Consider the following 26,355-nt stretch of genomic DNA (forward strand, 5'->3'; position numbering starts at 1 on the left):
TATAATTTATATTTATATATTTACACAAGAATTGGTTTATTCCAAATGGGGGGGAGACATGTACACTCAACGCCAGGCGGACCCTCCAATGCCAGAACTGTGGGGAGGGAAGGGGACAGGGGGCTCAGGTCTCCCCCGCCCCACTTTTGGGGGTACCCCCCAGCCCACAGCATCGCCACCTGCCTCTAACTGGGAGGAACTGGGCGACGCCAGGGCCAAACCAGAAGGGGGGTGGGTGGGTTGGGATGTTGGGTAGGGCCGGGCCTCACTCCACAGGTGTCTACACGGCTCGAGAGAATGCAAGGGGGGGACTTGAAACTGTCACATGTAAGAGGGGGCATGAAACCGCCAACTAGAGGGTATTGACTTGTTTGAAGCCCTGGACTAAGAATGTGCTAGGTGGCTTGAAGCCGTCAGCTGGATGGGTTGGGGTGGCCTGAAACTGCCAGCTGGAGGCTGTGGGGTGACTTGAAGCCGCCGGCTGGAGGAAGCAAGGCAGTTGGAAAATACCCAGGAGAATTGCGATGCAGCAACCGTGACCCAGCGAGCTAGGACATGCGGGGCGGCTTGGCATCGGTGGCTGGATTGTGTGGGGTGTCCCGAAACTACCGGCTAGACCTGGATCAGGCAGCCTGACTGGATGCCTGCTAGGACATGCGGGGTGGCTTGAAATCGCTGGTTAGAGCTGTACAGGGTAACATGAAACCGTCACATAAAATATGCAGGCTAACTTGAAACTGCCAGCTGGAGTGCACGGGGTGTCTCAACCCCCCCCGCTAGAGCGTGTGAAATGTCTCGAACCCACCACCTGCAGCTTGTGGGGTGTCGAACCTGCCAACTGAGAATGCAGGGAGCAGCTTGAAACCGTCATCTCGGCCATGGCTGGGAGCTGCCAGGACAGGCAGCTCGGAGAAGGAGGGAGGGGTGGGGGGCGTCTCAAAACCGCCAACTGGCTCAGGAGGGGTGGCTCAAAACCGCCATTTGTCATGTCACTTTGTAAAGACGCTGTCAGATTGAACCCCGGGGTCAGTCTGGGGCATCCCCCCACCCCTCTCCACTGCTCTCCCCCCCATGGATCCCTAGTGCTGCCCCCCAGGCCTGCTGGGGAGGGAATTTATTATGGGGCATGCGAGAGCCTCAAGGTCAAAGGTCAAACACCATGAACCTCACGGTCAACTTGGGGTCAAAGCTGAGCCTTGAGGTCAAAGGCTTTTTGATCTCAAGGTCAAGTGGTGCCCCCGCAGAGGCCAAGGGTCAAAGGTCAAGACCTTCTGACCTCAGGGTCAAAGATCTACCCTCTGCCCCGCCCTCCCCCCAGACTCCTGTCAATGGGGTCAGGGGGCTTCCCCCCACCCCTCAAATGGGTCGTATCATTGCCACAGGCCTGGAGGGCAGGGCAACTTAACCCTAAGTGCCACCCCCTCGCCCTGATGGGTCAGACCAAATGGTGGTGCCCAGAGGGTCAAGATTTGGGCGTGGCTCGTGGAGGGGGGCGAGGAGAGGATTGTACCAATAGGGCGGATCCCAGTGAGCGGGGAGGGGGTTGGGTGGGGCTGAAGGGCTTGGGGGTGTGGCCTGACTCAGCTCCACTCCCTCGCCCTCCTGGATGGCACCAATGAAGGGGGCCGTGGCCCATAGGGTGGGGGCTGTGGCCTAACTCAGCCCCGCCCCCCCTTGGTTTATACCAAAGCAGTGGGGGATTTGGGAGTGGCCAAAATAAATCCCACCCCCTGGCTCAGTGGCACTTGGGGCGGATTTGGGTGTGGCCTAATTTAGCTCCACCTCACCTTGCTGGCTTGTACCAATGCAGTGGAGGAAGGGGGGGTGTGCCAAGCTCAGTCCTGTCCCCCTGGACCATACCAACACAGTGGGGGGATTGGGGCGTGGCCTGCAGAACAGGGGTGTGGCCAAGTGTAGTCCCAACCCCCCTGGACTGTACCAATGTAGTGGGGGAGAACTGGGGTGTGGCCTGAAGACTAGGGGTGTGGCCAAGTGTGGCCCCACCCTCCTGGACTATACCATCGCAGAGGTGCCTGGGGGGAGGCGGAGATTTGGGGGGTCCCTAGGACAGGTCCCTCTCCCGCGGTGCCCCATACATGTAGGTGTCTTTGCCGGGCTCCTGCACGAACTCCTCCTTCTTGTCCCAGTCGGCCGCCCAGCCCCCGTTGGCGAAGCTGGTGCTCTTGGTGGCCCCGTAGCTGCCCCCTCCCCCGTCACCCGCCCCCCGGGCGGCCTCGTCCTCCTCGTCGGCCAGCTCGTCCTCGTGGATGAAGCCGCATTTCTCGGGGCTGGTCTCCTCCGGCTCGGCCCAGGGCTGCTTCTCGCCCGAGGCGAAGATCCCGTAGAACACGACCCCCCCGTAGTGCACCAGCGAGGCGATGAGGAACACGTACTGCCACTCCTCCCGCGTCTGCGCCCCACCCCCGAGGAATGGGGGGTGGGGGGGAGCAGGGCATGGGGGGCAGGGCAGGGGGATTGAGGAGGAATTGGGGGGGTTGGAGCAGGGGGGAGCAGGGCAGAGAGTTGGGGGAGGGGGAGTAGAGGGGATGGGCAGGGAGGAGTAGGGAGAATGGGAGGGGGAGGAAGGGGTAGGGCAGGGAGTGGGGGAGGGGGAGAAGGAAGAGACAAAATAATATTTTATTTCCTTCCTTTTAAACTTTTTGACCTGGATGGGGGGGAGCGGGAGGGGGGCAAGATCAGCAACCCCCGACGCTGGGCTGCTGAGTGCCCCCCCCATGAGCACCAGCTTCAACAGCCTCCTCCCAGCCCTGCCAGTGCCCCTCACTCCTGACCCGCAGCCCCTGCCCCCCCAGCCCCAGGCACCCCCTAGCTCTGCCAGTTCCCCTCACTCCCGACCCGCAGCCCCTACTTGCCCAGAATTGCCCCCCCTAGCTCTGCCGGTGCCCCTCACTCCCGACCCGCAGCCCCTACTTGCCCAGAATTGCCCCCCCTAGCCCTGCCGGTGCCCCTCACTCCTGACCCGCAGGCCCCGCTAGCCCAGCCCAGCCCTGCCCCCTCGGCCCTGCCGCACCTTGTGCTTGGTCATGGCCCCGACGATGATGGGGCAGACCATGCCCGAGAGGGTGCCCACCCCGTTGGAGATGCCCATGAGGATGCTGGCGTAACGTGGGGCGATGTCCAGGTGATTCACGTTGAACCCTGCGGGGACAGGGGAGCAAAGTCAATAGGTCAGAGCCCCCTGCCCTGCCCCGTGGCGCCCCCTGCCCTGCCCCATGCATCCCCTGCCACACCCCCTGGTGCCCCCTTCCACACTCTCTGCCCTGCCCCATGGCTCCTCCTGCCATGCACTTGTCCCCTGCCCCATGGTGCCCCCTGCCACATCCCCACCCCCTGCCCTGCCCTGCGGTGCCCCTAGCCCCTGCCTTGCCACACAGCACCCTCTGCCATGCCACCTGGTGCCCCCATCACACTCTCTGCCCTGCCCCACAACACCCCCTGCCACACTCTGGCCCCACCTCACGGTGCCCACTGCCGTGCACCCACCCCGTTCTCTGCCCCACGGAGCCCCCTGCCCCACAGCACCCCCTGCCACGCTCCCATCCCCTTCCCTGCCCCACACCGCCCCTGCTGACCTGAAATAGCGAAGCCACTGAAGCCCACAGCAAGGACCAGGAACGAGATGGCGACGCCTTTACTGTGGGAATAACCTACCACCAGCAGCAGAGTCGCCTCCATGCCAAAGCCTGGGGGGAGAACGGGGGGTGGGGGCAGAGAGAGAAACTGAGTCACACACACATCCAGCCATTACGGTGCCCCTCACTCCTGATCCGCAGCCCCCTGCCAGCCCAGCCCCGCCGGTGCCCCTCACTCCTGCCTTGCTGCCCCCTGCCAGCCGAGCCCTGGGCTCCCCCCAGCTCTGCCAGTGCCCCTCACTCCTGCCCCGCAGCCCCCTGCCAGTCCAGCCCTGGGCACCCCCCAGCTCTGCTGGTGCCCCTCACTCCTGCCCTGCTGCCCCCTGCCAGCCGAGCCCTGGGCTCCCCCCCGCTCTGCCGGTGCCCCTCACTCCTGACTCGCAGCCCCCTGCCAGTCCAGCCCTGGGCACCCCCCAGCTCTGCCGGTGCCCCTCACTCCCGACCCGCAGCCCCGTCTCACCTCCACAGTTCATCATCTTGCGGACGTTGGTGGTGGACATGATCCTTCGGCTGCGCAGGAAATCTGCGATCTGCCCCCCGATGGGGACGATGATGGTCATGACCAGGTGGGGCAGGGCGGAGAGCAGGCCCACCTGGGGGGGACAGGGAGAGGGGGAGTCACCTGCCCTGGCACCTGCGGGGAGCCTCCCCCACCCCCACCCCGCTGTTTCCTGGGTCCCACCCAGCTGAGTCTGGGCCCCAACCAACTTGTTACGCTGATGGGAGGAGGCCAGATTCGACCCCTAGAATTCCCTGCTCAGGGCTGGGGGGCCTGGGTTCTGTCCCAGCTCTGGGGTCTAGTGGTTAGAGTGGGGGAGGGGGCTGGGCATCCGGATGCCTGGGTCCTGTCCCGGCTTGGGAAGGGCAGCATGGGGGCTGGGCGCCCGGATGCCTGGGTTCTGTCCCAGCTTGGGGGGGACAGCGCGGGGGCTGGGTGCCTGGATTTGGGGAGGGCAGCGTGGGGGCTGGATGCCTGGACTCCTGGGTTCTGTCCTGGGGAGGGAAGCGGGGTGGGGTGGGTGCTGGGGGCCCGGACTCCTGGGCTCTGTCCTGGGGAGGGCAGCAGGGTGGAGTGGGTGCTGGGGGCCCGGACTCCTGGGTTCTGTCCTGGGGAGGGAAGCGGGGTGGGGTGGGTGCTGGGGGCCCGGACTCCTGGGCTCTGTCCTGGGGAGGGCAGCGGGGTGGGGTGGGAGCTGGGGACCCGGACTCCTGGGTTCTGTCCTGGGGAGGGCAGCGGGGTGGGGTGGGAGCTGGGGGCCCGGACTCCTGGGTTCTGTCCTGGGGAGGGCAGCGGGGTGGGGTGGGTCTGGGGGCCCGGACTCCTGGGTTCTGTCCTGGGGAGGGCAGCGGGGTGGGGTGGGTGCCGGGGGCCTGGACCACTGGGCTGGGCCGGTACCTTGCTGATCTCGAAGCCGAAGACCTCCTCGAAGTAGGCCGGCTGGCTGATGAGCAGCAGGTAGAAGGTCCAGCTGCGGCAGAAGTTGGCAACGATGATGGCGTAGACGGGCATGGAGGTGAAGAACTTGCGCCAGGGGGCTTTGAATTTCTGCCAGGGGAAGGGTGAGATAGCCAGGCTGCGAGCTTCCCCGCAGCAGTGACCCCAGGCTAGGGCATCCCAGCGCTGCGAGCTTCCCCACAGCAGTGCCCCCAGGCCAGAGCGTCCTGATGCTGTGAGCTTCCCCACAGCAGTGCCCCCAGGCTAGGGCATCCAGGTGCTGCAAGCTTCCCCACAGCAGTGCCCCCAGGCCAGAGCATCCTGATGCTGTGAGCTTCCCCACAGCAGTGCCCCCAGGCTAGGGCATCCAGGTGCTGCAAGCTTCCCCACAGCAGTGCCCCCAGCCCAGGGCATCCCGGTGCTGTGAGCTTCCCCACAGCAGTGCCCCCAGCCTAGGGCATCCCGGTGCTGTGAGCTTCCCACAGCAGTGCCCCCAGCCCGCCTGCCGTGGGGTCTCACCACCAGCGGGTTCATGAGGCTGGCGCTCTCCCCGATGCTCTCTTCGATGTACCGGCGCTCCTCCTGCGTGATGGTGGGGTGCTGAGCTGGGCTTTCATAGGAAACCAGCAACCAGAACATGTACCAGAAGATCCCAAAGCTGCCTGTCGAGGGAGGCAGGAGCAGTCACGGTGGGGCGGGGGGACAGCCAGCTGGGAGAGCCCCCCCTGCCTCTGTGTGGGGATAGGGCAGGAGGGGGCCATGGGTGTGAGGGGGGAGGCTGGACACCGGGGCAGATGGGCCCGTGGGTGAGTGATGGGAGGCTGGACGCCAGGGCGGATGGGCCCGTGGGTGGGTGGGGGGAGGCTGGACACCGGGGCAGATGGGCCCGTGGGCGAGTGGTGGGAGGCTGGACGCCAGGGCACATGGGCCCATGGGGGGAGGCTGGATGCCGGGGCACATGGGCCCGTGGGTGGGTGGGGGGAGGCTGGATGCCGGGGCAGATGGGCCTGTGGGTGGGAGGAGGGAGGCTGGACACTGGGGTTGATGGGTCCGTGGGTATGAGGGAAAAGGCTGGATGCCAGGGCGGATGGGCCCGTGGGTGGGTGGGGGGAGGCAGGATGCCGGGACAGATGGGTCTGTGGGTCTGACCTTACCATAGACGTAGAAGACCGAAGTCCACCCCGAGTACTGGACCAGGACCCCGGCCAGCGGCATGGCCACCACTGCACCCGCGTAGGAGCCTGTGGGAGGTTGTGGCCCACGTTAGCCAAAGCCCCGCGGTGTGAACCAAACAAGCCTCACTCCCCCCCCCCAACCAGGGTGAGAACCCAGGCGTCCGGACTGCCCGCCCCCCCCTCGCTCTAACCACTAGACCCCCACTGCCCTCCCGGCGCCAGGGTGAGAACCCAGGCGTCCGTGCTCGGTGGGGGAGGGTCCCTTACCGCAGAAGGCCGTGGTGGCCAGGCGGCTGCGCTCCAGAGGGGGGGCCCACTTGCTCCAGATCCCATGGCAGGCCGGGTACGTCACCCCCTGGGACAGACGGACAGACAGATGTTAGGGCTCGGGGGGTGTGGCCAGCTACCAGGCTCCGCCCCTTCCCTAGCGCCCTCCCTTCACACTAAGCCCCTTCCATTAGGAAGGGGAGGTGGCTAGCACATCAGGCCACGCCCCATACCGTGTTGCCCACCTCCCAATAGGCAAAGAAGGCGTGGCTAGATGGAGCCCCGCCCCCTACAAGCAGCTCCACCCCTCTCAACAGGTTGCCCTCTCCCACCCTGACTAGGAATGGGCGTGGCCAGAAAAGCAAGCCCCACCCTCTTACCCCACCTCCATGTGGGGAAGGGGTGTGGCCAACATATCAAGCCCCTCCCCTAATCCTTCCTCCCCAAGCCTCCCCCATGGGGATGGGGGCGTGGCCAGGAAGGCAAGCCCCACCCCCTCCCCCTCAGTCCCCCCCCGCCCCAGCGGATGCTCACCTCCACCAGCCCCTGCAGGATGCGGACGAAGATGACGCAGCCGTAGTGAACCCGGGCGGCCGACGGGATCAGCATGTTCAGCGTCGAGGTGGCCACAATGGCAAAGCCAAACACCCTGCGGGGGAGGGGGAGGGTCAGGGCGGGGCGCTTGTGCAATCGCAGCCACGCAGCTCACTGTTGTGCAGCGGGGCGACTGCTCGCTGCGTGCTGGTGTGTCGCACGCTTGGTCACTCGTGTTTGCCCACTCACTAGCGCACCGTACATTCACTGTGCACTGGTGTCTTTGCTTCTCACGCGTGCATTGCATGCTTGCTGCTTCCGGTTGTGTTTGCCTGCTCACTGGTGCAAGGCGCACGGTTGTGTTTGCATGGTTGCTCCTCAGCAGTCTTGCACGCTTGCTGCTTGTGACTGCACGCTCGCTGCTCGCTGTGTTTGCACATTTGCAGCTCACTACAGTGCCTGCATGCTTACGGAGTGCTAGTGTATGTGTGTGCTTGCTGGTGCATTCAAATACTGCACCTTAGTGCATTGCACACTCACTGCTCACTATAGTGATTGCACTCTCGAGGGTCACCATTGTGTTTGCATGCTCAGTGCTCACTACTCCACTAAACGCTTGTTGCACACTATTGTGTTTGTATCCGTGCAACTTGATCTTATGTTCAACTGAATCTTGGGTTCACTGCTCAAAAGAGCATCACATGCTGGCTGCTCACTATTGTGTTTCCACACACATTGTCCACTAGTGCACTGCATGGTTGCCACTCATGCATTGAATGCTCTCTGCTCCTATTGGGTTTGCATGCAGTGTATTGCACGCTCACTGATCACGAGTGTTTGCATGCTTGCTGCTCACTAGTGTACTGTGCTAACACTAGTGAAACATTATTGTGTTGGCACAATCGCTGCTTTCTATTTATGCCACTGCTGGTCATGGCTGGAGCAGCATTGTCCCTGATCGTAACAGCTGTTCACTAGTGCATTTTGCCTACCTCACACCGTCGCACCACTGATGCCTCTGAGGTGGGACGCAGGGGCTGGGTATCCGGAGACCTCTCTAGGGTACGGCACAGGGGCTGGGTATCTGGGGACCCCACAACCAGCACTGGGACCTGGCCCCTGTGGGGTGCAGTATGGGGGCTGGGTGCACGGGGACCCCTCGCCTGGTGCTAGGATGGGGGCTGGGTAACGGCAGGCTGCAGCACAGCGGGACAGGAAGTGGCATCTCTCCCGGGAGATTTCGGGAACCAGCCGAGGATTAGCCCATTTGGAAAGGGGCCAGGCCCTGACAGGGCGGAAAGGAGCCAGGGGAGATTTAATGAGATTGAGATTTTGTACCTGATCTGAAACATCTCCCTGCCCCCCACCCCTGCAGCCCAGCCCCCCTTGCTGAACCCCCGTCCCACTGCCTGCAGCTCAGCGCCCCCTGTGGAGCCCCCCGCCCCGCTGCCCAGCACCCCCTAATACCACCCTGGGGCAATGGGGCTGGCTGTGTCTCTCTTCTAACCTATTGGCAGCAAATTTCTGGGCGATGAAGCCACCAGGGATTTGCGTGACGATGTAGCCCCAAAAGAAGGAGCCGTGAATCATCCCGACTGTTTCGGGGTCCCAGGTGAACTGGGCTTTCTGTGGAGGAAAAGAAACAGAGGAAAGGTCCCGCACCTCATTTCCTGCCCCCCTGAGCCAGCCAGTCCCTGCCCTGGGGCCCGATGGGAGCCAGCGCCCCCAGAGGGGACAGGCCTCAGGTCCTATTCCCCACCCCCGTGAGCCAGCCAGTCCCTGCCCTGAGGCTGGGTGGGAGCCAGTGCCCCCTAGAGGGGACAGGCCCCTGCCCCATTCCCTGCCCCCCTGAGCCAGCCAGTCCCTGTCCTGGGGCCCGATGGGAGCTGGCGCCCCCTGGAGGGGACAGACCCCGGGCCCCAGTCCCTGCCCTGGGGCCAGGTGGGAGCCAGCGCCCCCTAGAGGGGACAGGCCGCTCACCTCCACCACCACCTTGTCGCCCCGGTACACCGTATTGTTGTTCACCATGCTGACGATGGCCACGCCCAGGTTGCAGCGGATCCCGAAGCTGATGCAGAATCCGAAGCCGCAGAGCATGGCGATGATGTACCGGCGCGGGAGGCCGAAGCAGGTGCAGTCCACGACCGGCTGGTGCTTCTCCGACACCTCCACCGCACGCCCCTCCTGCGTCAGCTCGATCGTCTCCCCGCTCGGCTGGCGCCGCTCCAGCAGCCTGGCCCAGGGACAGGGAGAGACAGAGATAGATAGATAGATAGATAGATAGATAGATAGATAGATAGATAGATAGATAGATGGGGGGTGATGGGGATAGATAGATAGATAGATAGATAGATAGATAGATAGATAGATAGATAGATAGATAGATAGATAGATAGAGGGGGCGGATGGGGATGGATAGATAGATGGGGGGCGGATGGGGATGGATAGATAGATGGGGTGGATGGGGATAGATAGATAGATAGATAGATAGATAGATAGATAGATGGGGGGCGGATGGGGATAGATAGATAGATAGATAGATAGATAGATAGATAGATAGATAGATAGATAGATAGATAGATAGGGTGACGGGGATAGATAGATAGATAGATAGATAGATGGGGGGTGACAGGGATAGATAGATAGATAGATAGATGGGGGTGACGGGGATAGATAGATAGATAGATAGATAGATAGATAGATAGATAGATAGATAGATGGGGGTGACGGGATAGATAGATAGATAGATAGATAGATAGATAGATAGATAGATAGATAGATAGATAGATAGATGGGGGGTGACGGGGATGGATAGATAGATAGATAGATAGATGGGGGGTGACAGGGATAGATAGATAGATAGATAGATAGATAGATAGATAGATAGATGGGGGGTGACAGGGATAGATAGATAGATAGATGGGGTGACGGGGATAGATAGATAGATAGATAGATAGATAGATAGATAGATAGATAGATAGATAGATAGATAGATGGGGTGACGGGGATAGATAGATAGATAGATAGATAGATAGATAGATAGATAGATGGGGGGTGACGGGGATGGATAGATAGATAGATAGATAGATAGGGGGTGACGGGAACAGATAGGGCGGATGGGGGGTGACGGGGATAGATAGGTAGATAGATAGCTAGATGGGGGGTGACAGGGATAGATAGATAGATAGATAGATAGATAGATAGATAGATAGATAGATAGATAGATAGATAGATAGATAGATAGATAGATGGATGGGGGGTGACGGGGATAGATAGATAGGGCGGATGGGGATGGATGGGCATGGACCGGGTGGGTAGGTAGGTCGATTCCCCTCCACCCCCTGCAGGACAGGCCCCGTAGTGCTGCCCTGGGGACTCGGGGCTGGCCCCCCCGCTGGCCTTGCTCAGCACACAGAGCTGCCGGGTCACAGTGCAGGTGGCTGTGTTAGCAGATCACAAGGACGGTTTTAAATATCCCTGGCTGAGCTCCCCCGCCCGGCGCCCGGCCCCAGCTGAACTGACCTTCCCCAGCGCCCTCAGCTCCTCTGGTGCCAGCTTTCCCCACAGCTTCCTGCCGGGGCCCCCTGGGGCAAGGGCCCGGGGGCTGGATATATAGGGACCCCTCACTTAGCACCAGGGTGCAGCCCCTCTGGGGTGGGGCACGGGGCCCAGGTATACGGGGACCCCTCGCCCAGCGCTGGGACGCAGCCCCTCTGCGGTGGGGCCTGGAGCCCAGGTATACGGGGACCCCCCTGGGGCAGGGCATGGGGGCTGGGTATATGGGGACCCCCCTGGGACAGGGACTAGGTATACAGGGACCCCTCGCCCAGCACTGGGGTGCAATTGCCACAATCCATCTATCTCCCCCAACCTCTCCCACCAGCCTATTTCCAGGGTTTGCTCCTAGTTAACAGATGTTGAAGCCTTCAGGTTTTTGTTTCTCTTCAGTTGGTAAAATGCCCGGCCCTGCCCCCATTGCAAACAGGAGTGACTCCAGATTGACCCCAGGGGAGCTGAGATCAGCACCTGGCCCTGCGTCCATTGCAAACAGGAGTGACTCCAGATTGACCCCAGGGGAGCTGAGATCATCACCCGGCCCTGCCTCCACTGCAAACAAGAGTGACTCTGGATTGACCCCGGAGGAGTTGAGATCAGCACCTGGCCCTGTGTCCATTGCAAACAGGAGTGACTCTGGATTGACCCCAGGGGAGCTGAGAGCACAACTTGGCCCTGCCCCTCTTGCAAACAGGAGTGACTCCGCATTGACCCTGGGTGATATGAGTGCAGGACCAGCCTATAATTTCTGGGCCCGGCGCCATCCCCCCTACCCCCGCCCCGTCAACCCCCCCTGCTGCCTCCTAGCCCCACCCTCACTCCTTCCCCTCTACCTTCATCCCAACACCCACCCCCCCTCGCTTCCCCACCCCAGTCCCCTCCTCCCCCGCATCCCCTTCTCACCCCCTCACCCCCTGCCTGGTGTTAAGAGGCAGCTGCTAATTCTTGCACCGTTTCACGCCGCATCTTCTTAGCACCAGCAGCTCCGCAAGAGCCGGTGAGAGAAACTGCCGCCCCCCCGCTGCCCCCCGCCCCCCGCTGCCCCCCGCTGCCATCCCAGCCCGGTGTGTTGGGGGGCGGACGGGGGGGGGGGGTTGGCGCCGGTGCCGATTCCACGTGGCGAGCGCTGGGCGCAGCGGGACCATATGGAAGCGGCGCTAAACCCCCGCGCTGGGCTCCCGGCCAAGCTGCCGCATCCGCTTCTTCCTGCACCGGCCTGGAGCCCCCCCGCCCCCCAGCACAAGCTGCTCCAGCCCCCGCCCCCCAGCCCGGCGAGTGAGAGCAGAACCGCCCCGAGTGTGTGTGTGTGTGTGGGGGGGCGGAGTGTCTACCGCCCCCTGCTGGCGAGGCCGGGCCCTGCGGGGTGTGTGTGTGTGTCCCTGGCGCCCCCTGCTGGAGGGGGCAGGCCTGCGGGGTGTGTGTGTGTGTGTGTATGTCCCTGGCGCCCCCTGCTGGAGGGGGAAGGCCTGCGGGGTGTGTGTGTGTGTGTGTGTGTGTGTGTGTGTGTCCCTGGCGCCCCCTGCTGGAGGGGGCAGGTCCTGCAGGGTGTGTGCGTGTGTGTCCCTGGCGCCCCCTGCTGGAGGGGGCTGGCCCTGTGGGGTGTGTGTGTGTGTGTGTGTGTGTGTGTGTGTGTCCCTGGCGCCCCCTGCTGGAGGGGCTGGGCCCTGCACTGTGTGTGTGTGTGTGTGTGTGTCCCTGGCGCCCCCTGCTGGAGGGGCTGGGCCCTGCACTCTGTGTGTGTGTGTGTGTGTGTGTGTGTGTGTCCCTGGCGTCCCCTGCTGGAGGGGCTGGGCCCTGCACTGTGTGTGTGTGTGTGTGTGTGTGTGTGTGTGTGTGTGTGTGTGTGTGTATCCCTAGCGCCCCCTGCTGGAGGGGCTGGGCCCTGCACTCTGTGTGTGTGTGTGTGTGTGTCCCTGGCGTCCCCTGCTGGAGGGGGCTGGTCCTGCGCTGTGTGTGCTGGGGGGAACGAATCCTGCTCTGGGGGGGGTGGGAGGCGATATTGAGGAGCGGGGACCCCTGGCCCAGGTCTCAAGATCCAGCTGGGGGTGGCAGGGGGTCCTGGGCAGGGCCGGCTTTAGGAAGTGCAGGGCCCAATTCGAACAGTTTCGCTGGGGCCCCAGCGGGGATGACTTAAAAAAAAAACACATGGGGCTTGTACTCACCGGGCGGTGCTCCGAGTCTTCGACGGCACTTCGGCAGCGGGTCCTTCACTCGCTCCAGGTCGTCATCGGCACTGAAGGACTCGCCGCCGAAATGACACCGAAGACCCGGAGTGAGTGAAGGACCCGACACCGAAGTGCCGCTGAAGACCCAGAGTGCCGCCAGGTGAGTAAAAATTAAAAAGGCGCCTCTAGCCAGGGAAGGGATTCTCACTGGGCACGGGGCCCTCTTAGGCGCGGGGCCTGATTCAGGGGAATTGGTGGAATAGGTCTAAAGCCAGCCCTGGTCCCGGGTTAGTGCGTGGGGCCATATCTGTGCGAGTCCCTCCTATGGGGATGACCCCCCCAGCCCCTCACCCCACCGGATGACCGGTGTATCCATCTACTCTCACTCTGAGCTCCCCCTCCCTTACTGTAGGGGGCTGGGGGTGACCCTCGCTGCAGGGGAATTAGCCACCGGGCACCTGGCTAAATCCAGCCGCATAAGGTGACCGGGGAGGGTGGGGAGCATCCGCCCCCCATGGGGCACAACTGGGGCAGGAATGTGCTGGGAGGGGGGAGATTCATGGATGCAGCTTAAGAAGGAGAAGGTTGGGGACGACCAGCATGAGGGAATTTGCTAAGGAAGGCGTCTTTAATCTGGCAAAGGTCTAACGCGGAAGCTGGACCAATTCAGCCTGCAGCCAAGGTGCAAATGTTTAACCACCGGGAGAATTAACCACCGGCTGGGGTGGATCCTCCGCCAGCACTCGGTAAATCCAGCCGGTTTCTGAACCAATCTGCTCCAGCTGAAGCAGGAATTAACGCCAGCCGGTCAGGTTAGCGGAGGCTAGTCTACGAACAATGTGGTCCCCTAGGAAAGAGCCTCCCCTCCCTGCAAATCTCGGCTAAACCAAGGGGGGGTCAGAGGTCGATGACCGTTGTAATAATTTAAGGTTTGTACCTTCAAAGTTGCTGAGAAAATCTTGAAAACCAGCCAAGTCAAAGCAGCGCCTGGGCGTTAGTTGGAAAATCTCGGGCATTTCAAAGCCAAGCTCCGGAGGTTGTTTGGTTCTTTGAAGACTCAGGGCCCAAAACCAGAGAGAGAGAAAACAGGCTGCTCTCATGGCAGCAAGACACAGCTCAGACTGCTGTACTCTGGGGGGGTGCTTGGCAGGTGGTCTAACCACCCGCTCGGGAAGACCCAGGGGCCCCCTTACCATGTAAATACACCACGGTTCTCTGCTCTTGGGAAACACAGACATGCCCTGCTTGTACGCCACTGCACAGTCTGTTCTCCATGCCCGTTGCTGTGCCCACGTCAGGCCTGGCTGCCCATCGCTAGTGTGTCAGATACAAGCTGCCAGTCTCCGTCACTCCCTGCCCTGCACCCGACTGCCCCCCACGCAGGGCAGGTGCCCCCGTGAGCACCGGCACAGCCACCTCATTATCTGCCTTTGGCTCCCTCCTCAGGCTTGTCCCAGCCGGGATGCCAGTGGGGCCAGGCGCTGGAGGTCTCCCGTGCTGCCCCCCATAGTGTCTGGGTCCTGCCCTGGGTTCCCCTGTCCGTCTGTCTCCAGCCAGCGCCTCTTGTCTGGCACTTGTGGCTCTTCAGGGCAGGGCCGGCTTTTAGTTCAGGGTCTGTGCAGCTGTGGGGCCCTGGGCCCGTCTCTGGGGCACCTGGGTGCTACCGTAATACACCTTATAATGCACAGCACCTGGCACCAAGGGTGCCTGGCCCATATCTGGAGCTCCTGGGCATACCATAATACACCTAATACTGTGCAGCGTCTGGCATCATAGGGGCCTGGGCCGTGTCAGGGGCTCCTGGATGCTACCATAATGCACCTAATAGCAATGCAAATTCACAGCACCCCTAGCACAATGCATGACTGGAGCGCCTAGGCACTACAGTAATACACCTAATACTGCGCAGTGCCTTGCATCATGGGGGTGCTGCTCCATGACCAGGTCTCCTAGGTGCTACCATAATACAGATAATAGATCTGCATGCACATCCGCACACCTCACAATCAAGTGGAACGAAAGCCAGTCCCGATAGAGCTCAGCCATCAGATTACGATGCTACCTCCTCGCACTCAGTCCAGGGATCCACACACTAGGCCTGAAAATCAAACCCAAAGCCGAGCAGGAGCTAATTCAGGGCAGTGCTACAGAACCCAGGAGTCCTGGCTCCCAGCCCACGCCTGCTCTAACCCACTGGTGTAGAACTGAGAAATGAAATTGTTTTTAATTGTTCACTTTATTGATGTAACTTCTGTTCACCATCCACTACACTTGCCTACACTGTACCTTCTCTTCACTGTTTGCCATATTGGAATTCAAGCCCCATTTTAAAACGTTGACTCCATTTTGTAAAAGCTTCCTCCAACCTTCATTTGTGCAGACCCTGCTGTAATCTTTTTGTTTAGTTTAGATGTGTGACTGAGGTATGTATGGATGACGGAATCAACCTCCAGCCCCAGCCTGTCCTGATGAAATAAAGTTCAAACCCCACCGGCTGAAGCTGCAGACAAGAGCCCTAACAAAGTAAGAAGTGTCCACCCTAAAAAGAAAAGGTACAATAGAAGGAAGATCAAAGCCAGGTCCCAGGCTGAAAGTCAGGCCTGCAATTGACGGGTGATCAATCACCAAACCCAGAGGCAGTGACACAGCAAGACCTATAGACTCTGGATTCAAACTAAAGGCTACAAAAAGGATGGACGAGATGGGAGACCTTGGAGGGTAACATTCTGCTGCCAACATGGAAGGACATCGGTGCAGGCCCAACAGAGACCCAGCTCGTCCTTGTGCCCGGCTTTCCTGGCCAGTTACCACCACAAGTTACGAACCCAAGCTGCAAAATCAAGCCATGAACTCAAGCGATCTTCAGGGCTGGTAACTATGCAGCAGCTGCAGAACATCTGATGGATGTGTGTGTGTGTGTGTGTATAGGTATTAGGTATAGTGTGTGTGTGTGTGTGTGTGTGTGTGTGTGTGTGTGTGTGTGTGTGTGTGTAGGTATTAGGTATAGTGTGTGTGTGTGTGTGTGTGTGTGTGTGTGTAGGTATTAGGTATAATGTGTGTGTTTGTGTATAGGTATTAGGTATAATGTGTGTGTGTGTGTGTGTATATAGGTATTAGGTATAATGTGTGTGTATAAGAATTAAGATATTAGTTATTGGTCATAAATCAAATTATCATAATAAATGTAGCATCTTTGTCTTGCCCCCTGAAAAGATCCTGTGTAGTTTTGTCTATACAACACTGGACCCCACTCCCCTTCCAGAACTGGGGAGAGAACCCAGGCGTCCTAGCTCCCAGGTCTTCTGAAGTGAAGGAAAAGCTGGGTGTGCAGCTGGCCACATTCATCACAAAGGCCAGGCTGGTCCGAGCGTTGCAGGGGCATCCGCCCTGGGAAATTTCCAGTGACGCTGGGCTGTTTTATCTGAACAGATCTGCCTCGGTTTGGGCGTGCAGCACGTCGGGGCTGTCCAACGGCCGGGGCTAGCACAGCGGCAGACTGGAGAAGCCGGAGCGGGTCCGGAGAAGAGCTGACCGGGGGGTGGGGGGAAAGGTTTGCGAAACCCACCTTCAAGTGAATGACTCCCGACGCTCGAGCCATGTAGCTGGGCAAAGAGACACCGCAGGGGCGATTCGATTCCTGGCGTTTCAAAATGGCCCTTGGCCGGTCGGTCCAACAGTTAATTCCTGGCCCTGAGGAAAATGGGCACCCGATTTCCAGCCATTTGGGGCGTGACAGACCTTTGCCTGCTAGTGCCCACGAGGCTCCCACTTCTGCTCTACGCAGAGGACGGGGCAGGATCAGCGAGGAAGCGTGGCAAAGCCAGCGCGGGCAGCGTGGAGTTGGAGAATTGTGACAAAGCAGGAACGTTCTTAATGTTTTCTCTAAATACTGTGTGGGTGCCTCAGTTTCCCCCTTGCCTTTCTTAAGTATCTAGGTGGTGGGATAAGGGGGTGTGATTGTTGCAGAACGCTAGAGGGCAGGGGTGTGCAGGGGTCGGCACAGAGAATGGCCGACACCCTGTCTCCTGGCAACTAAATGCCTGGACCCCTCCTCTGCAAAGGTGCCAACTGAAGGTGCTGGAGAACAAAGAGATAAGGTGACCACCTGGCCCTGGAAAGAGACAAAGGCCAGAGGAGGGGCTGGAGGGGGCTTCAGGCTGGGGAAATGGAGGGAGGCCCAGATGGGGGGTCTGGGCTCCCCATCTCCGCAGAAGTCCCTGACTGAGGGGTCCTGTTTCCTGTACCTACAAGCTCTGTTTTGGGCTGTTCCTGTCGGCTAATAAACCTTCTGTTACCGGCCGGCTGAGAGTCCCGGTGAATCGCAGTAAGTGGGGGGTGCAGGGCCTGGACTCCCCCACACTCTGTGACAAGAACACAGCGGGGACGCAAACCGAAGCAAACAAGCCGATTTAGAGCCGGAGCCTGACGAATTGAACCGCAATGAAACCGACCCATGGGGGGCGGGGGAACAGAAGCCTCCCGAAAGCCGATAAAAAGGCAACGAAATCATTGGAATTGGCCAGGACACAACGGCGCCAAAGCCACTCGATTTGATCCGAATTTATCAGAATAAAAAGGAAAATCAGAGAAAAAAAATTCCCAATCCCAAGAGAGCCAAAGCAATCGAAGCCCCCCAGAATGGATTTCAGGAACAGTGAGCCGCCAAATTCAAGCAAATAATCTGATGGTGGCGAAGTCATCTTAAATCGTGCGAAAGTGCCCATGTGGCATCAGAAATGAATTCACTGCAATTAAGCAGCATGCAGATAAGAAACCGGGACAACTGTAATGAATGAAAATCAACAGGGCGGGGAACAACTGAAATTAAGCCACCTACCCAAATAAAATCATCTAACTGAGGAGCTTAATTGTAGCCAATGATGCTAATTAATTAAATAATCCTCGTGCTGCGAACGAAGGGAATAAACCCCCGAAATTGGCTGTAAACGCAAAGCCAAATGCAACCCTAAGCAACCAGAATCCAACAAAAACAACCGAATGCTATAAAAACCCCAAACCCAGAAGGCAGATGTGCTCAACTGAAAACAAAAATCTGCAGTACATAGATAGATAGATATTGATATATATTAAAAACATACAGAGAAAATTCAATGCACACAAAACAGACACTCAAATTCAAATAAAATAGCACAAAACTCCTCTGCTCCACAGCCAGGACCAGAACCCAGGAGTCCTGGCTCCCAGCCCCCCCTTGCTCTAACCACTAGACCCCACTCCCCTCCCAAAGCTGGGGATTGAACCCAGGAGTCCTGGCTCCCAGCCCCCCCCCACTCTAAAGACAATTTAAACCCTTCGGTCCAATTACAAGAATTCTCTAGGCTGGAAGGAAAATGCAGCTGAAATCAGGGCCAGTTCCTTGCTCAGGGCTTTGGGCGGGTCAAGGGATTCCCACAGTCGTGAGACTTAAACACGGGGCTGGAAGGAAAAAAAATTCTACGGAGCCAACTTCAGCACCATGAAATATAGATGAGGCAGGATGCAGCTATTGCTAGAAAAGGCCTGAATTATTCAGCACGCCCTGGATGGGCTGGTTGGAAGGAAGCCGGGCCTCTCCCCGCCTTGGTGAAAGTCCCTGGAGTGAGTGGAAAGGTTGCACATGTCGCGGCTCCCAGCTCTCCCTGCTCTAACCACTGGACACCACTCCCCTCCCAGACCTGGGGAGAGAACCCAGGAGTCCTGGCTCCCAGCCCCTTTTCCAGGAGGAGCCACCCCAGACATGACTGGCCCTTGTGGGTAGTTTTTACGGCCTGGGGTGTTAATAGTTTAACCCACAAGGCAGGTTTTCAAGTTCCCCCCGGAGACGATTCATTTGAATTTACCTGGGTCAGCCACCCTACTCCCGTCCTGGCGTCTGGGCACCTCACGCCACCTATTTACCCCCCACAGGGGGCAGGTTATTATCTCATGGTGCGGGGGGGGAGGGCGGGGAAGAGGCTAAGTGACCGAAATAGGGTCACCCAGGGAGTCTGTGGCAGGGTACAGGCACAAAACAGGTTTGTCATCTCCTAGGCCGGGTCCTAACCACTGGGCCGTCCTGCCCTGGGTCAAGGGAAATAGCAATCTAGGGGAGCAACATTGTCTCCCCCACACATACTCAGGGGTCAGGTGGAACAAACCAGGAACTCCTTGAAAACCTCCATTCCCCCTCCCCCAGCTCCCTGGGTGCCCTGCTTCCCTCTCAGATATTCCCTACAATCCCCCTAATTGTCCCCCATGCCAGGGGCTGTATGCGCCCTCCCATTCCCACTACTTCCCATACCCAGGTCTCCCAGTTATCTCCCTTGTGCCAGGGTAGCTGTGTGTGCCCCCCTACAATGGCTTTAGGGATCGTGTTTTTAAGTTTTCTCCCCAACTGGGAGGTCTAAAACAATTACTTTTTTTTTTTTTAAAGGAAGCTGACATTTTCACAAAATCCCAGGACTCCGGGAGCTGGGGATTTGGAGAGAAACAGAGACTGGCGCTAGACACCGAGGCGATGTCAAAACCACTGGTGTGCCTCTTGCTGCATCTTTGGGTGCCTAAATCTCTTGGGAAATGTGGGCCCAATTTCTCTCTCTCTCTCTCACACACACACACACACACACACAGCGAGCAGGACTCATCCGCTCAAGCAAGGGGAGGCCAGGACACAGGCGCATGCACAGGAGCCGGCCTTGGCACACGACAAGAAGCAATTTAATGTTGGGAGCCGAGCGGGAGGATTAGCCCTGGCCCAGCTGTCTACTTCACAGCAGTGAAGGGAAAAATATCGAACGGCCTTTTGACTTTGCACTGGCCTCCCGTGACCCTGAAAGGTGTCGGCTGCTGGCAAATGACCCAACGCCTTATGCACAAATCTTGTGTGGGTATGAAACAGAGAGGGGGTGGGGTGGATGGGGATAGATCGATACATCGATAGATAGAGGGGGTGCACGGGGATGGATAAATAGACAAGAGGTGGCTGGGGATAGATAGATAGATGGGGGGTGGATGGGATAGATAGATAGAGGGGGGGTGGATGGGGATAGATAGATAGAAGGGGGAGCTGGAGAGAGAGAGAGAGAGAGAGAGATAGCGGAGGGGAGGATGGGGATAAATGGCCAGACAGCGGACGGATGTTTTGTTACCCCCAGTCACTGGACGCACTCCTGTCCCCAGGGAGATTTCATTCGAGTCTAAAGCAGGTAGAGGAAAGGCCCCTCGTTAAGGGTGCGAAGTCAATGATGCCATAACTCAGGAGGGCCGTGCAACCTTATCTGAGCCCCCCGGTGCAGGTGCTCCCGAGCCAGCCCAGCTCCGGGGGTGACTCGGCCAGGCCCCTGCCGGCTTTGCTGCTGACGCCAGGAGGTGGGCGGGCCGTGCGGTGGGGCGCTGGAGGAAGGGACAGGAGCCGTGGGGAGCCTCTGTCCCGGAGCTCCTGGGTGAGGCCAGGCAGAGCCTCTGGAGCGAGGCTTCCAGGTGCCCGCCGTGCTGGAAGCGCTCAGCACACGGAGGCCCTACGTCCCGCCAAGCGGCTCCTCCGGCCCGGCGTGGATCAAGGGGCTCGGCCCCTCGCCCGGCGGGGGGAGAAAGGAATCCACACGTGGGACGCTGCCAGGTCCCGGAGGAAAGCCCGGAAGGGATCAAACTCTGAGCAGCCAGCAGGGGTCAGCGTGAACCGCGTGCCGGGAACAAGGCGCGAGGGCTGAAGAGGAAAGCAAAGGTCAAGCAACGATCCCAAAACTCGGCACAGAAGAGCCGCCCTGCCCCACGCCCCGGCCCTGCCCGGCGTTGAAAGAAGCAGGTGCGGCCGGCGTTAAGGACGGCCTGGAAAGGCCGACGCACAAGGGGACCCGAATTAAGGACGCCGAAGCACCTTCAAAGGGGCATTTCTGGAGCACTTGACTTGCCGCCCTTGGGCCTGGTCTTTTAACGTCCGTTTCATCCGCGCGCCGAGGGAACAGATACGCGCCCAGATCTGCGCCCCCCGGCCCGTCGTAGCTACACAAAGATCTGGCTTGAGCTGTCACAGCCGGAGTTTATTGTGTGTGTGTGTCTATAATAAAGGGTGGGTGGGGATCTCTATTGTCCAGGCAGGCGCATCAGAGAGAGACACGGACACGCGCCCGTGTGTGAAAGAGGCCGTACAGAAATGGGTGTCGAAAAGCTAGAGATACTCTATGCAAATAGATTTTATTTTGTCCCTGTTAATGATTTTATACATAGAACTGATGAACCGTCTAGACCAGGAGTTTTCAAACTTTGTTTCTGGCCACCCAGTTGAAGAAAATTGTTGATGCCTGCGACTGGACGGAGCTGAGGATGAGGGGGTTGGGGTGTGGGAGGGGGGTCAGGGCTCTGGGCTGGGGGTGCAGGCTGCGGGGTTGGGCTGAGGGGCTTGGGGTGCAGGAGGGGGCTCTGGGTTGGGGGGCTCAGGGCTGGGGCAGGGGTGCGGGAGGGAGTCAGGATTCTGGGCTGGGGGTGCAGGCTGCGGGGTGGGGCTGGGCAGGAATGAGGGGCTTGGGGTGCAGGAGGAGGCTCTGGGTTGGGGGGCTCAGGGTTGGGGCAGGGGTGCGGGAGGGAGTCAGGATTCTGGGCTTGGGGTGCAGGCTGCGGGGTGGGGCAGGACAGGGGTTTGGGGTGCAGGAGGGGGCTCTGGGTTGGGGGGCTCAGGGCTAGGGCAGGGATGCGGGAGGAGTCAGGACTCTGGGCTGGGGGTGCAGGCTGCGGGGTTGGGCTGGGCGGGAATGAGGGGCTTGGGGTGCAGGAGGAGGCTCTGGGTTGGGGGGCTCAGGGCTGGGGCAGGGGTGCGGGAGGAGTCAGGACTCTGGGCTGGGGGTGCAGGCTGCGGGGTTGGGCTGGGCGGGAATGAGGGGCTTGGGGTGCAGGAGGAGGCTCTGAGTTGGGGGGCTCAGGGCTGGGGCAGGAGAGAGTCAGGACTGGGCTGGGGGTGCAGGCTGCAGGGTGGGGCAGGGCAGGACTGAGGGGTTTGGGGTGCAGGAGGGGGCTCTGGACTGGGGGGCTCAGGGCTGGGGGGCTCAGGGCTGGGGCAGAGGTGTGGGAGGGAGTCAGGATTCTGGGCTGGGGGTGCAGGCTGCAGGGTGGGGCTGGGGATGAGGGGCTTGGTTTGCAGGAGGGGGCTCTGGGTTGGGGGGCTCAGGGCTGGGGCAGGGGTGCGGGAGGGAGTCAGGACTCTGGGCTGGGGGTGCAGGCTGCAGGGTGGGGCTGGGCGGGAATGAGGGGCTTGGGGTGCAGGAGGCTCTGGGTTGGGGGGCTTAGGGCTGGGGCAGGGATGCAGGAGAGTCAGGATTCTGGGCTGGGGGTGCAGGCTGCAGGGTGGGGCGGGGCAGGACTGAGGGGTTTGGGGTGCAGGAGGGGGCTCTGGACTGGGGGGCTCAGGGCTGGGGCAGAGGTGTGGGAGGGAGTCAGGACTCTGGGCTGGGGGTGCAGGCTGCGGGGTGGGGCTGGGGATGAGGGGCTTGGGGTGCAGGAGGGGGCTCTGTGTTGGGGGGCTCAGGGCTGGGGCAGGGGTGCGGGAGGGAGTCAGGACTCTGGGCTGGGGGTGCAGGCTGCGGGGTTGGGCTGGGCAGGAATGAGGGGCTTGGGGTGCAGGAGGGGGCTCTGTTGGGGGGCTCAGGGCTGGGGCAGAGGTGTGGGAGGGAGTCAGGACTCTGGGCTGGGGGTGCAGGCTGCGGGGTGGGGCTGGGCGGGAATGAGGGGCTTGGGGTGCAGGAAGGGGCTCTGGGTTGGGGGGCTCAGGGCTGGGGCAGGGGTGCGGGAGGGAGTCAGGACTCTGGCCTGGGGGTGCAGGCTGCAGGGTGGGGCTGGGGATGAGGGGCTTGGGGTGCAGGAGGGGGCTCCAGGTTGGGGGGGACCCTGGGCTGGGGATTGGGGTGCGGAGTTACCTCGGGTGACTCCCGGTCAGTGGCACAGCACAGATGCTAAGGGAGGCTTCCCACCGCCCTGTCCTGGCACCGGGGACCATGCTGTGCCCCAGAACCGGCCAGCAGCAGGTCCGGCTCCTGTGCCCCAGAAACCGGCCAGTGAGAGTGTGGAGCCGGCGCTTGGGGTAGGGGCAGCGCGTGGAGCCCTGTGGCCCCCTGCCTAGGAGCCAGACCTCCTGCTGGCCACTTCGGGGGCGAGCGCGGTGCCAGAACAGGTCGGGACCAGCCTGCCTGAGCCGGGCCGCGCAGACGATGGGACTTTTAACGGCCCGATCAGCGATGTTAACCAGAGCCGCCGCGTCCCACTGGTCTCGATAATACTTAGCCCTGCTGTGAGCGCAGGGGACCGGGCTCGACGACCCCTCGTGGTCCCTGCCAGTCCTCCCATTCTAGATACAATATACAGACACACACCTGAGAACGTCTCCATAGATACATGGGTGCGTAGATATTTATGCGCGTCTATTGCATCGTTTTTATTCCGTGTGCACGTCTATTCTGTGTGTGCACGTATATATTCCACACCCGCCCATGCACTTCGGGTGTTTTATCTACATACAGGCAGACATCTGTGCATTTGCGCAACAGTTTGTGTCGCTAGCTGCGTATGATCGATCATCCCATCGGTGGGTGTACATTTGATCATGTGTAACACACTTACAAGCTCACAGATGGGATGATTACATAACCTACCCCCGTTTGATTCGATATCGGAGTGCCTATCTATACTAGACGCCCAGAAATGTTTCTCACACACACGGAGGCCTCCGCTCTAATCCTGCCTGCTTTGCGCAGCTCCTGGCCGGAGCCCCTGGCGTGGGATTTCTTGCTCGCTGGCTAAATAAATCGTGCGGGCGCCGTTTATAAACCTGGTGCATATTTCATGAGCTTTGGCTCTTCGCTGGAATCCGGGCCAGTTACGTAAGGGCACCGGGGTCCCGCTTCACGCCAGGGCCGGGGTTTGTTTTGCTTGCTCGGCGGTTTGTGAACAACACAATGTCCCGGCTCGGCATCGATCGGCCTCCGCCTCGCTTCCCCTGGGTGCGGCAGCGCCGGCCACGGACCAGACATGAGGGCTGGGGCAGGAATTCACGGCTTACGTTCAACCTCGTTCAACCCCCCAGCACACCCCTGCATGGCACAGCCCCCCCCCCGAGATACCCACGTGCACACGCTCGTGCCCCAACCCGCGCACAGCGCAGGGCCCGTCCCCTCCAGCAGGGGGCAGCAGGGACCCACACCAGGCCCCAGCCCAGCCCCACTCCCGCTACTCCATGACCTGCAATATTCCTCTCGAATTTTTTGAATTTCCACCTCCCCGCCCCCACATGCAGGGCGACCCCAACATTTTGTGATCCCCGCCACACTCATCGCAACCCCCCCAGATCTCCCAGCCCAATGGGCCTTCCCCCCCCCATTCCCCTCCCCACTCCTGGCCAGACCCACAGAAAGGTTCAAACTGACTCAAGGGAGTGGGGTGGGGAGAACTGCACCAAGCTGCGGAAGGCCACAGCGGGGGGATTAGAGAGGGCCGGGGGAGCGGGGGGGGGGTGAATGGATGAAGGTTATAAATAGAAAGCAAATATCCCTCCATCACATCCGCCCCAGGAAGGGCTGATGGGGAGGGAGACGCTGCCCAAGGCAGATCTGGGGTGCAGCCCCGAGCGAATTGCCAGCCCCTGCACCCCACTCGAAAGAGTTGTGTATTGGGGGTGGGGGAGTCCCTGGCATCTGGCCCTGGGCATCAAGGCAGGAGTTGGAAAGGGAGGGGAGTGTGCGTGGGGAAAGCAGATGGAGAGTGGGAGTGTGTGTCTGGAAGGGGGCAGTGTGTGTATGGGGGTGCGGTGGGGGAGTGTAGCTTAAGTGTGGGGGGCTGAGCAATGGGGTAAATCTAGGGGGAAGTGGGGTGGGGCTGAATCCAGGATTTGAGGGGAGGACATGGTGTGGGGAGGGGCTGAGGGAGGAGGTAGATCTGCGGGGCAGGAGGCTGAGATAGAGGGGGTGAATGTGGGGGGCAGGGGGTGAATGTGGGGGACAGGGAAGCTGAGAGAGAGGGGTGATTCTTGGGGACAGGGGGTTGAGGGAGAGGGGATGGATTGGGGGGTCAGGAGCCTGAGAGAGGGGGCAGATCTGGGGGGCAAGCAGGCGAAGACTCGGGGTCGGTGCTCGTAACCCAGCCCGGGTCAAGCCGTGACCCGCCACCCGCTGGCCACCGTCTCCCTGCAGCCCGCCAGGGCCCAATCCCAGCAAAGCAGGTACCGGGGCCCCGATCCTGCCCCCACAGGGGCCCCAATCCTGCCCCCACAGGGGCCCCGATCCTCACCTGTGCACCTGGCCCAGCGTCTTCCCGGCGAACTTCTGGAACTGCTCCTTGTTGAACTGCATGGCGGCGAGCGGGACCGGGCCGGGTCACAGCACCATGTTCCAGCTCCAGCACCGGGGGGGTCTGTCCCTCTCGCCTTCCTCCCTGTTTCCTTCCTCCTTTTCTCTTCTCTCTCTCCGTCTCTTCGCCTCCTCCCTTCTCTTCACTTCTCTCCTTCGCTTCTCTCTCCTCCTTTCCCTCGCTCTCTCTTTCCTGCCCGTCACTGGCTCCCGAGGGCAGCAGGAGCTCTCAGACGCCGGCTGCCCAGGACCGATCTGTCCCAGCCCCAGCCGCTCCCCCACGCCGAGCCTCCCGCGTCACTGGCTCTCAATCCAGGCGATCCTGCGTGGGACGCTGCCGCCGGCTATGCCCCAAACTCCCCCCCCCCGCCCCCAGGCTCCAGCAGGCCAGCCCCGAGGCCACGGGGAGGGGCCGGGAGCAGCACCAGGGACAGCTCCGAGGTGGAGCAGGTTCCTCCGGAGAAGAGCCCGTGGGGGCTGGGAGCCAGGACTCCTGGGTTCTTTCCAGGACTCTAAACCTCTGTAGCCCATCCCCTTCCCAGAGCCGGGGAGAGAACCCACGAGTCCTGGCTCCCAGCCCCCCAGCTCTAACCACTAGACCCCACTCCTCTTCCCAGAGCCGGGGAGAGAACCCAGGGGTCCTGGCTCCCAGCCCCACAGCTCTAACCACTAGACACCACTCCTCTTCCCAGAGCCGGGGAGAGAACCCAGGAGTCCTGGCTCCCAGCCCCCCAGCTCTAACCACTAGACCCCACTCCTCTTCCCAGAGCCGGGGAGAGAACCCACGAGTCCTGGCTCCCAGCCCCCCAGCTCTAACCACTAGACCCCACTCCCCTTCCCAGAGCCGGGGAGAGAACCCAGGAGTCCTGGCTCCCAGCCCCCCAGCTCTAACCACTAGACCCCACTCCTCTTCCCAGAGCCGGGGAGAGAACCCAGGAGTCCTGGCTCCCAGCCCCCCAGCTCTAACCACTAGACCCCACTCCCCTTCCCAGAGCCGGGGAGAGAACCCAGGAGTCCTGGCTCCCAGCCCCCCAAGCTCTAACCACTAGACCCCACTCCCCTTCCCAGAGCCGGGGAGAGAACCCAGGAGTCCTGGCTCCCAGCCCCCCAGCTCTAACCACTAGACCCCACTCCCCTTCCCAGAGCCGGGGAGAGAACCCAGGAGTCCCGGCTCCCAGTCCCCTGCTCTAACCACTAGACATCACTCCCCTCCTAGAGCCAGGGAGAGGACCCAGGAGTCCTGGCTGCCAGCCGCCCCCCCCGCTC

At 60.7% G+C, this 26,355-nt stretch overlaps 1 protein-coding gene across 1 annotated transcript; it reads right to left on the bottom strand.

Moving 5' to 3' along the window:
• On the bottom strand, positions 1–25,651 carry SLC17A7 (solute carrier family 17 member 7). Its single transcript, XM_030544829.1, has 12 exons — positions 25,031–25,651; positions 9,045–9,297; positions 8,572–8,690; positions 7,065–7,179; positions 6,531–6,618; positions 6,243–6,329; positions 5,608–5,750; positions 5,050–5,199; positions 4,114–4,246; positions 3,594–3,704; positions 3,032–3,159; positions 1–2,410 (listed from the first exon to the last, which is right to left on the bottom strand). The coding sequence occupies exons 1-12, from the start codon at positions 25,090–25,092 to the stop codon at positions 2,063–2,065; spliced, it is 1,737 nt and encodes a 578-aa protein (XP_030400689.1). The 5' UTR covers positions 25,093–25,651; the 3' UTR covers positions 1–2,062.
• Positions 25,652–26,355: the final 704 nt, after the last annotated feature.

The sequence above is a fragment of the Gopherus evgoodei genome, unplaced genomic scaffold (genome assembly GCF_007399415.2).
Source record: "Gopherus evgoodei ecotype Sinaloan lineage unplaced genomic scaffold, rGopEvg1_v1.p scaffold_35_arrow_ctg1, whole genome shotgun sequence".
Lineage (NCBI taxonomy): Eukaryota > Metazoa > Chordata > Testudines > Testudinidae > Gopherus > Gopherus evgoodei.